At 39.9% G+C, this 12,247-nt stretch overlaps 1 protein-coding gene across 1 annotated transcript; it reads right to left on the bottom strand.

Moving 5' to 3' along the window:
* Window positions 1–7,681: 7,681 nt before the first annotated feature.
* LOC113746073 (extracellular calcium-sensing receptor-like) lies at window positions 7,682–11,556 on the bottom strand. Its single transcript, XM_027280366.1, has 8 exons — window positions 11,513–11,556; window positions 10,987–11,281; window positions 10,601–10,890; window positions 10,038–10,333; window positions 9,216–9,421; window positions 8,868–9,089; window positions 8,665–8,788; window positions 7,682–8,586 (listed from the first exon to the last, which is right to left on the bottom strand). Exons 1-8 carry the CDS (start codon window positions 11,539–11,541, stop codon window positions 7,682–7,684), a joined length of 2,367 nt encoding a protein of 788 aa, XP_027136167.1. The 5' UTR covers window positions 11,542–11,556.
* Between the last annotated feature and the right edge of the window lie 691 nt (window positions 11,557–12,247).

Raw genomic sequence — 12,247 nt, forward strand, 5'->3', positions numbered from 1 at the left:
TTGGCAGTGTTCTTAGTGGAAAAGAATATAATAAAATATAAAAGTTAGAAATAAAACGAATTATTTTAGTTTTCAATAAGACTAACAAAATGTTTTGCAAACATGGGTTTGATTACATCATACATACATCAAACAGTTATAGCCCCAAGGAATTATCCAATCCACCACGTCTCCCCTTACTAAACCTTCCTGTGCAGCTTAAGGCCAGGCATGCTGGGTGTAGTTATACTTTCACTGTCTGCTTTAGTGATGTATTTTGAAAACAACCCCCAAAACGTAGTCCCATCCATTGAAAATGCAGGCAGACGAGTGGTACCCTGGAGCTTACATTTCAGAAGATGAGGCCCAGTACGGACCCCGCAACCAATCAACAGCATCCTACTACACACTCAAAGCAAGAGCTAAGTGTCAGCATGATACAACAACCCAGAGAGAGGCAGGCATAAAGAGAGCGAATGACTCCACGACCTCAGTGTCTGAATGTGGGAATACGTTATATGTGTAAGTTTATATAGAGTTTTTCAGACAAAAGCTTCCCCTCCTTCGACTGTAACGTCACTTCTACTTGACATCAGACAGAGGATGTGCCTATAACTGTCTTTGATGAACGCAAAGACGTAAGACTATAGGACAGTCCATATCTTTTCTATGGACTGCATGAATATGGTCTACAATAACTGTCCCGTCTCTGGTCCGCTTGTAAAACATAATTGTAAACATCAAGAGATATCTTCTTTTTTTTTTCCATTGTTAGGTCTATTACAATTAAGCCTATTAAATGCACACTTTTAATATATAAAAAAAAATCTAGACTTTTTTGTCATGAATTTATACTTTATTTAGCACAGTGATCTAAAATGTGAAATAAGATAATAGAAGGACTAATGCATTGGAATGAAACAAATGAATAAAACCATACATATGTAAATATTTCAGTCATGTGAACACATAATGCTATATGTAAATGTTATATCAAAACTTTTTCCCAAATCTGTGATGTCCTAGGATTGAATTTTTGTTCATTAAATTTTTTCTTGGTGTTTCTTCTCTGGCTTAAACATATGATGAAACACTTTGGAGCAATATAAAAGTATCAGTCCAAAACTGGAGGCCAAGATAGCAAATACTCCACAGCCACAGTAAATTTCCCAAGAGCTGACATATACGCGGGGAAAATGTGATCCAGACTGCACAAAATATCAGCATGCTGAAGGTGATAAATTTGGGCTTCATTAAAATCAATCAGGTAGTTTCCGAGCTAGGACAGCTAATGCAAAGCAAAAGAAAGCCAGTAGGCCTAGGTACCCGAGCCAACCCAGACCGATGCTGAACCTAATGCACACTGTCCAAGATGATTCTCTTCCTGTTATGATAGTCAGTTAGGTTTTTTCAAGTGGAAAAGGTGGACTAATAACCAACCAAATATACATATTAAAACTGAACAAATGTGAAGACCTACATACATACAGTCATTCTGCTGGGGAGGACCAAACATTTCAATGACGATTCAACCTGGAAGGGTACGTTGAGGCTTAAACACTACCGGAATAGATTTTTTTGAGGATTAAACACTAAGTAACGTTCTTTCCAAAGAAAAGCCGAGAGTGCAGAGGACAAAGGTGATCCCAAAGCGCTGTGTGCGCAGAATGCCGGACCAGTCAGAGGTGCTCCAATGAAAGTCAAATGAACATAAGAAAACATAGAGTCAGGGGAGAAGGGCAGCATGCAGCTAGCGCAGAGTTGTGGCCGATCTGACAATCGGGGATGGTCCTGTGGCGAAAGAAACCGGCCACAATTACAATGGCAAGACAGGCACCACAACTGAGAAGGCAGCCAGGATGATACCTAAACGTATCAAATCATCAAAAGAAAGAAACTCCACAGGCTTTGGTTAAACAAGTGTCTTTCTTTGCATTAGGCCAGAATCTTTGGGGCAGGGGAACAAAATGCGTGGAATCTAGAAGAAATAAATAAAATAGGGATTTTAGTAGACAACATCATATGAGTAGATATGCATTCAGAAAATTACAAAAATATTACCTGTAGCAATTGATCATCTCTCTTCAGGACATGGTATACGAGTCATAACAGCAGAGGGGTTTTTCCTTTCTGCAACACTTTACGAGTTCCTGGGGACACTGTCACTGCACACTGAACACAGGCACCATGGCGGGATGGAAGTAGGTAAAAAATTAATTAGATAAATATTCATGTGGAATTGGAAAATAGAGTTAGAAAGGTTAATTGATTCTGATTAATTTAGAGTTATTTAATAAAAAGGGTGTATATCAGGGAACCCAGCCTGTGTTCAATTTTCCATTGGTCAGTTTAGTATTCTCCAAGCCCAGCTGAGGAGGGGGTTTCGTCCACAGACCAGTGACGGTCTATGCTTTCATCTTTGTTGCTTGCCATGGCACTTTGTTTGAGATTAAACAAAGAGCCGTGCATGGTGGGGGGTTAGAACATAGTCTAGCTTTCCAGGAAACGTGATGATGGTGGGTGACACCTGAAATTTTACTACGCAAGGATCGTTGGCCCACAAACTAGAGCTGCTACAAACTAAACATATGGATTAAATGCATACTACCATGAAATATGTATAAAGTGTCTAATCAAGAGATAGTGGGAACACATCTGCTGTAATAGTTTTTTAAAACTGGGTCAGCTTTTTAACGCCTGCCAACGCTATTGAACGAATGTAGAGGAGAAGGGAGTGACAGGGACAGACAATAAGACAAATGGGGCCATTGGTGATGCATTCGACGCAATACTGTGGAATGTTGATTTTGGAGACAATTATTGCTAGGTTTTGCGCGCTGGCGCTTTCTTACTTGTGTGCTACCTTGGCAAATCGACTCAACAGGCATGTCCTTCCTGACGATACTGCAAACTCGGCTGCCAACACATACTGATACCGGTAAAAAGGTGTATGCAATCATAGTGTCGCCACTATCACCATCGCTAATGCTACCTGGCCAGCATACTGCTGCGACAACGTTTTTGCCTTGACCAGTCTGCAGTCGAGTTGTGGCCAATACAAGGACTCCCCGTGGGCATCAATATCCGACACAGCTAATGAACGCATATTATGGGGAAAAATTTGACTCATCTTCAAGCTGAGAAAGAACCTCTGAGGATGCAGCATAGGAAATTACAAATGTAGACCAATGAGGGGAGAAGTAAGGAGAAAAAACATGACAATACAAATCTTATATTTTGGCATGTGCAATTGCATAAACAGCCTTATACACCATGTTAGTGATTCTGAGCTGAGATGTGTCAGTGTACGGACTCTGGAGCGTCTCTATGTCTTCAGATCCATCACACACACTCTCATCTTTGGCTGTACCTACACAACACAGAGACAGCAAAAGGTGATTTTTAGCTTAGACAATGATATTGCATTATTATTATTTGTTATGTGCCTGATTGTGTTTTTTTTTTCAAGAGCCAAAGGTGCCATTCAGAAACTCCTATACATATACTGTATTAAATGATTTATGAAGGGCAATGAAAAGATGATGGCATTAATAATGTGATTAGATGATCACATTTACTAAATATTTAATAAAATAATAAATAAAGGAGATGATGACTTTTTAACACAGGGAGTTCTGCTCAGACAGACAATCAAAAAAACAACACAACCACAAGGACCCGAGTGACCCAAAATGTAAATTATGTTGGAAAAAAAGCACTCACTTTTTCCCAGCCTGCAGTTGAATGAATCCTCCCAGAACTCAGTAAGTACTGGAGAGGCAGCCAATTTAGTGGGAGAGAGATCTAGCATAAATTCTCTCAGACCAGGGATGACAGATTTCTGAATGCCAAATCCGATGGCTCCAGCACAGAAGCTGAACCTCAGCATGTCTGGGTTGGTTACCCAGGACTCACTGCCTATCCACTGGCGAGGTGGAGAAGGTTCACGCGACAGCTCCTCCAGCAGGATCCTCAGGTCCCCAGAAGCTGCAAATGCCACAACAACCATAGCTGTCGACCTGGAGAGACATAAAGCAATTATCAAGATCAATATATTTTGGGGTTTTGTGTGCAAAAATGTCAGCACAGGTAACAAACACAATCAGTGTTGTAGAAACCTGCGAATAACTTCAGCTACTCTCTGGATTCTGCTGTAAGGGTGGGTCCGATAGAAAGATTCAGAGTATTCCACACAGATCCCCTCCTTCTGTGCTGCGTTCAGGAAGGCTGCCATGCCATTATTGCCATATGTCGAATCTGACCGGACAGCACCTATCCAAGTCCAGCCAAAGTGTTTTACCAGCTTAGCCAGTGCATCAGCCTGGAACTGGTCGCTGGGGATTGTTCTGAAGAAAGTGGGGTACTGTTGTTTATCAGACAGACATGCACAAGTGGCAAAGTGGCTTACCTAAAGGAAAACAAGAGTGCATTATTTATTGGGACAGAGAAAAATCAGTGGCCTACATTAATCACACAATTTAGGAGAATTTCAAAATATTTACTTGAGGAATATTAAAGGGCCCAATGATGCGTGACATGCTGATGGATGGCGTGGACCCAGACTCACCAATAACAGCCATCACCATAGCAGATTGTGAGCAATTATCACCAGTGTAAAACACTGAGTCCAGGCCATTTGAAAGCTGGAATGCTACATGCACTGCCACAGGCACTGAGGCACATGAGTCGTGGATCTGATAACCGAGCTTGATGCCCGGCAGCAGCTCTGTGCTGTTGTTGATCTCCTCGATGGCAAATATCATTGTGCGTGAAAGGCGCAGCTCACGGGGGTCAATACTGCACACAGAAACTCATGTCACTGTTCAAATTTACATAATGAAAATTCACAGTTTAAACAGAAATATACAATAAATCACAAGTGTAATTCAAAGTTATAGACAATAACTTATAACAACCATAATTCACCAGGATTCAATCAGTCCAAAATTGACATTGGAATTTGAATGTACAGACATAGCAAACGCTTTTTTGCACATTGTACAAAAATAGCAATCCTGTTTTCAATACTACAAAACCTTTGCAATATAACTGTAAGCATATCATATATAATGGAATAGTTCTATCCTCACACAGTCTGCTGCAATTTGCATGTGTAAACCATATTTAACTAAATCGTAAGTTTTTTTACTGCTATTTCTAAAACTTGAACATGTTTTTAATTAATTTAAACATTATTTTTGTGAATACAATGCCTGCATTTCAAAAAAACAAATATTGATTTTAAACCAAATGCAATAAAATATAAATTCTGTATAAAGTTTTAAATATTACACAAAAGCTTTGCAACATAACTGCAATCATATCATGCATATCAAAACATTTCTATCCCTACACAGAACATGCTTTGCTTCTTATTCTGCTTCTCCCTCTTACTAACCTCCCTGTGCACCTCAGTGGCTCAGGCATGCTGCTGTAGTTATGCTTGGCTGTGTACATGTAGTGGTGTATGGAGAAAACACCCCCAATAACGTAGTCACCATCCATTGAGAATGCAGGTAGACGAGTGGTACCCTGGAGCGTACACTTCACAGATGAGGCCTTTGTACAGTCCCCAGCACCAGTCACATCTTCTGTTAGCTCAGCCCTTTGTTTCAGACCTTTCCCAGAACCATTCAAGGATTTAGCTAAATGAAACTTGCACAAACCCAGAGAGAGGATCAGGCTGATAAAGAGAGCTGAGATCTCCATCCTGTCTCCAAGTGTCTGTATGTGCGCATACTGTATATGTCTTTTCCCAGGTTTATAGATTCTCAGACAAAAGCTTCCCTCCTTCTACTTGACGTCACTTTACTATATCTCAAAAAAAGGAAGTCTTTTCTATGGGCTGGATACATGACACAATCCCCAGTATCCCTTGATCTTTTTTCCTGTCTATTGTAAACTCCAGATACCTCCTAATGTTGTCTTACTCGTACAAATTTCGAAATTTGTTTTAGCTTATGTAACAGTTAATCCTAATTAATGCACATCTTTAATGTGCCGTTTGTGTGGTTGAATCCCATATTATATAAATCACTGGATTTCTTGTTCCACTCTGATATACATGAAAATCAGCTGATTCTCTGTGGCACCGAAGTGTTTCCGGAGCACACTAAAAAGTGGTGAACACAGCTTTGTGATTGAGATTGTTTTTTGTTTGCATTGTTTAAAAGCTACATGTAGTAGTTTGTCTCTCTCTATCAGGGCGTGGCATTCAATCATCCCACTCCTTGTAACCTGACCTTTGTTCTCCAGTGCTTCAGATTTTATGTCATGCCTGAATTGTGTCTGCCTGCGTGCCTGTCTTGAGCCCAGCTCATTCTGCCTTCCCTTCTACACTTCAAACTTTGGAATAACTCAGTCTCCACCTTCATCTTTCTGAATACATTTCTTTCTTTATTAGAAATTTTTTAAGTTCTATTTTGTACCCCCACAGTTGTGTCGGATCTTACAAGTAATTTGAGTCATTTGAGTCAGTATGTCCATATTCTACCAGTGAAACACACTGTCTTGGACTACAAATAGGCAAAAATGAATCGTGCTGTTCCACGATGAGGGCAGTGTTTGGTCTATCTTGCATGCCACTTCAAACCCCACATGGAGTATTTCAGAAGTGGAGCATTTAACCCACCAGATTTTGTTTACTTGCTCAGATTTGGTCATTTTCCTTGGTTTATGTGCTTCTAAATATATTTCTACATGTGTAAATATGCTGCATAGTTAATTTGTTTTCGCTGAGCAGAGGCCCACTTCTGAATCAGACCATGGCAGAGCCAGTGGGGTTTTGACTAGAACGGCTGCATATTACTGTGGCTACTGCGGTGCACACGCAATATTGCACATCCCTGCCCGGTGGAATCTGGGGGTGGGGCAGCAGGAAGTTACGCTGATCCACTGTGTCGTCTGGGTCATCTGAGTCTGCTGGATCCACAAGTTTCTTGAGTCTCTTTAGTCTTAGGGGGTTTCCAGGTCTGTACGGATTTACTCATGCAGGACGGATCTGAATCTGATTCCGGGTCTGTGCTACTGAGTCTGCAGGAAGTTATGCTGATCCGCTGTCAGCTCATCTGAGTCCTGTTTTCCAAACCTATGGTAGCGGTTGCAACAACTGCTTATTGTCAACGATAGTAGCGGTATTTCTGGCAGCTTTTAAGGTGGATGAACTGAGACATGTTGTAATGAGATTGTACAGGTTAAAAGGAGAGTAATGAATGATGCAATTTAAAGTTTTACTTGCATATGTGGCCTGGTGTTAGGCAGGTTTAAGACGGTAAGGATCTGGGTTAATGGAGACTACAGGCTCATTAATCCCGAGTCAGGAAGAGGATCCGGGTGAATCAGGATTCATTCACCACTAATACAAATACAAATGCAAATACATTTAACCAGTTAATAGTATCATGTTCACTTTCTAGTGTTTCTGTCCATATAAAAGCTTAAAATGGCTAAAGTTTGAATTCAGCAAGTTACCATAAACCCAGCTTGTGATATAATTGTACTCTGTATAATATGCTATATCTTGGCTGACTTTATTAATCAAAAAATAAGAATATGCAAGAAATATGACAATAACATGAGATTAATTTTTATTTTATTGGACATGTAAAGTAAATATTTAAATCAGCTTGGTAAATATTGTGTTGAATGAGCACAGTTTAAACTCTAGGCTAAGCCAGCTTAATTATGTCAAAACCCAGATGTCTTAAGACTGATTTTTGTTCATTAAATGTTTCTTAGTGTTCTGCTCTGGCTTAAACAATATGATGAAACACTTTGGAGCAAATATACACAGTATCAGTCCAAAACTGGAGGCCAGAATGGCAAATATCTCCACGGCCACAGTGAATTTCCCAGGAGAGCTGACATACGCTGGAATAAATGTGATCCAGACTGCACAGAATATCAGCATGCTGAAGGTAATAAGCTTAGCTTCATTAAAATTATCAGGTAGTTTCCGAGCTAGAACAGCTAACACTAAGCAAAACACAGCCAGTAGGCCTATGTACCCGAGCACAGCCCAGAACCCAATAGCTGAACCTAATGCACACTCCAAGATGATTCTTTTCTTATATACAGTTAGGTTTTTCATTGGAAAAGGTGGACTAACAACCAACCAAATAATACATATTAAAACTTGAACAAATGTAAAAGACACTACAGTCATTCTTTGCTGTGGAGGACCAAACCATTTCATGACATTACTACCTGGGAGTGTAGCTTTGAATGCCATTAACACTACTATAGTTTTTCCAAGAACACAAGAGATGCAGAGGACAAAGGTGATCCCAAACGCTGTGTGGCGCAGCATGCAGGACCAGTCAGAGGGTGCTCCAATGAAAGTCAATGAACATAAGAAACATAGAGTCAGGGAGAAGAGCAGCAGGAAGCTCAGCTCAGAGTTGTTGGCTCTGACAATCGGGGATGTCCTGTGATAAAAGAACACAGCCGCTGTAACGATGGCAAGACAGGCTCCACCAACTGAGAATGCAGCCAGGATGATTCCTAGAACTTCATCAAATGAAAGAAACTCCACAGGTTTTGGGAAACAGGTGTCTCTCTCTGCATTAGGCCAGAACTCTTTGGGGCAAGGGAAACAATCAGTGGAATCTAAAAAAACAAATAAAAAAGGGCTTTTAGTGATCATATATTTGATGTTGTACATAAGCATTTGAAAAAAAATATTACCTGTAGCATTGCTAATCTCTCCTTCAGGACATGGTATACAGTCATAACAGCAGATGGGTTTTCCTTTCTGCAACACTTTACGAGTTCCTGGTGGACAGCTGTCACTGCACACTGACACAGGAACCTGGAACATATTTTATATGCTTTGAAATCATCCAATTAAACATTTTATTATGTTAAATTATTACTTTTGGGCTTCTTACTTGTGTGCCACCCTCAACCCAGGTGAAGTTTTTGTTGATATGGAACTCCTGGCCCACCGGCAGTGATGCATCATAGTGTCCTACTGTTACTAACTCAATTCTGCCACTCTTACTTTTTTGCCAGTTGACCAGCTCATATTTGGCCACAGGATCTCCATTGGCATCAAATGACACATTGTAACCATTTTGGGAAAAATTTACTTTCTTTAGCTGCATGAGAACCTGTGAGGATAAAATCAAGTAAGATAATGAGGGAGAGAAAACAAAACATGTAAAATAAAATGAATATTTATTTTCATAAATGGTACATTTGGTTGTTATTCGCTTCAAAGATTCATTTCAACTGACCTGTTTGGACTCTATCCTGCTGAATTTGTCACACAGAGTTGTAGAATTTGTTTTTTGACAGACTGCATTATGAATAGCATGTGCTATTGCATAAACAGCCTTATACACCATGTTAGTGATTCGGAGCTGAGATGTGTCAGTGTACGGACTCTGTAGAGTTTGTAAGTCTTCAGATCCATCACACACACGCTCATCTATAGCTGTACCTAAAAACACTGAAAACAGAATGTGTTTTTTAGCCTTGACAGTAATATTAGGCCTATATAATATCCTCCTTTCTAAAGTTTTTGTTGTCCTTTTTTTTAAATGTATTTATTCCCACCAGTAAGCCTTGCAAAAACTCATATCTATTAGATCTATTATATTGCTATATGAATATCTTTGTCTCAGGTCCCGTTCTTTCCCCCATTTGTTTGTTTTGTATTTGTATTTTTACCTATATGCAAATCAGTAATCACGAGTCACATCTATAAAGGCGAAACGTGTCTACATGTTTTTCTACATGTTTTTACCTGTCAGTAAAAATAGCCCAGTTCGATATACATATACTATTACTGATACAAGTACAAATTTTTATCTTTATTTAGCGTGGTGGCACCGTTAATAGGCTGTATGCTCGTGTTCACAACTTCACTGTTAATATTGAAAAAAAACACTACATCAGTGGGCATGAACTTGACCTGAAGTCATCAATTAACATTATTCACACAGGTGTACCTTATCTCCCTTTAACAACAAAAGGTGACATTCAAACAAACATCAAAACAACACACATCCCCCTGTGAATGTCTTCTATATTACAAATCAACAGAGCTCACTCACTTTTTCCCAGTCTGCAGTTGAATGATTCCTCCCAGAATTCAGTAAGCATCCGAGAGGCAGCCACCTTAGTGGGAGACAGATTGAGCAAGAATTCTCTCAGACCTGGGATGACAGATTGCTCAATGCCAAATCCGATGGCTCCAGCACAGAAAGTGAACCTCAGCATGTCTAAGTCAGTTACCCAGGATTCAGTGCCTATCCATTGGCGAGGTGGAGAGGGCTCACGCGACAGCTCCTCCATCAGGATCCTCATTTCTGTAGAAGCCAGAAATGCCACAACAACTATAGCTGTTGACCTGGAGAGACATTATAGTGCATTATATTATATGAATGCAATTCTCAAGTTAGTTAACACAAAGAACAGTACAGAACAATGGTGCATTGAACAGTATTGGTCTAATTAGTTTATAGACAATATCAGTAATAAATAAAATTAAAATACATAGTGTAATAAATAATAAAATAATCCCCCATCTCATATTTCAATGAACATTTTGTGTGATTTGTGTGCCGTGGGTCAATGTCAGCACAGGGAGCAAAGGCACAATCAGTGATGTACAAACCTGCGGATAACATCAGCTACTCTCTGGATCCTGCTCTGTGGGTGGGTTCGATAGAAAGATTCAGAGTATTCCACACAGATCCCCTCCTTCTCTGCTGCATTCAGAAAAGAAGCCATGCCATTATTGCCATAGTCTGAATCTGACCGGACAGCACCTATCCAAGTCCAGCCAAAGTGTTTTACCAGCTTGGCCAGTGCATCAGCCTGGAACTGGTCACTGGGGATTGTTCTGAAGAAAGTGGGGTACTGCTGTTTATCAGACAGGCATGCACAAGTGGCAAAGTGGCTCACCTAAAGGAAAACAAGTGATTATTTAACTGACAGACAGAAAAATCAGCATTGACCTATATTAAACACATAGTTTGCCAAAAATGTAAAAATATTTACTTGAGGGATATTAAAGGGCCCGATGATGCGTGACATACTGATGGATCGTGTGGACCCAGACTCACCGACAATAGCCATCACCATACCAGATTGTGAGCAATTGTCACCGGTGTAAAACACAGGGTCCAGACCATTTGAAAGCTGGAATGACACATGCATCACTATAGGCACTGAGGTGCAAGAATCGTGGATCTGATAACCAAGCTTGATGCCCGGAAGCAGCTCTGTGCTGTTGTTAATCTCCTCTATGGCGAAGATCATTGCACGTGAAAAGCGCAATTCGCGGGAGTCAATGCTGCACAAAGACACTCATGTCACTGTTAAAATTTCATTTTGCAAAAGGACAATTCACAATTTTAACATAGAAACAGTAAACAGAACTGTAGTTCATAGTTACAGACAATAATTGCACTGCATCTGTGAACCAAATATACTTCACAATTCACAACAACTGTAATTCATGGATAACCTGTAGTTAACTAAACAACAAATTAAATATTTTTCTTGAAGTTTGCCTCTTACTAACCTCCCTGTGCACCTCAGTGGCTCAGGCATGGTGGTGTAGTTATGAGTCACTGTCTGTTTGTAGTAATGTATGGAGAAAACACCCCCGACAACGTAGTCACCATCCATTGAGAATGCAGGTTGACGAGCTGTACTCTGGAGCTTACATTTCACAAATGAGTCCTCAGTGCTGAACCCAGCACCAGTCCTGCCTTTTATATGCCCAGTCCTTTGTGTCAGATTATCCCCAGGACCACTCAAGACAAGAGCTAGAAGCAGCTCACACAAACCCAGAGAGAGGATCAGGCCAATAAAGAGAGTTGAGACCTCCATCCCTCAAATGTCTGTATCTGTGTTTTCACTGTTTGTTTGTTTTTATAGATTTTCAGATAAAAACTTCCCTCCTACTACTGTACGTCAGCTCATTTTACATCAGAGAGAGGACGCACTGACTTAAGATTTTTTTTATGGGCTGTATGCACAATAAAATCTACATAATGTGTCTATGTAGAATAGAATAGAATACCTTTTATTGTCACTATATGCATGTACTATGAGATTAAAAGCCAGCTCCAATAACAGTGCAACAGCGAAAAAATAAACATAAAAATGTAAAAATATGCAATATAAACATAGGCAAGAAAATATAAAAAAAATATATAATGTAAACATAAACACAGGCAAAGAAAAGGAGGTAAGGTGCACAGTACATATGCCTACAATATATATGATGATATATGCAGTGTTACATATATGT

Source organism: Larimichthys crocea, chromosome VII (assembly GCF_000972845.2).
Source record: "Larimichthys crocea isolate SSNF chromosome VII, L_crocea_2.0, whole genome shotgun sequence".
Taxonomy (NCBI): domain Eukaryota; kingdom Metazoa; phylum Chordata; class Actinopteri; family Sciaenidae; genus Larimichthys; species Larimichthys crocea.

Excerpts from the sequence above, each read along its gene's own strand:
- LOC113746073 (XM_027280366.1), bottom strand. The coding sequence starts at position 11,541 with ATGCCTGAGCCACTGAGGTGCACAGGGAG. Across the intron at positions 10,891-10,986 it reads GGCCCTTTAATATCCCTCAA|GTGAGCCACTTTGCCACTTG; the intron begins GTAAATATTTTT and ends GTTTTCCTTTAG. Across the intron at positions 8,587-8,664 it reads AGAGATTAGCAATGCTACAG|ATTCCACTGATTGTTTCCCT; the intron begins GTAATATTTTTT and ends TTGTTTTTTTAG.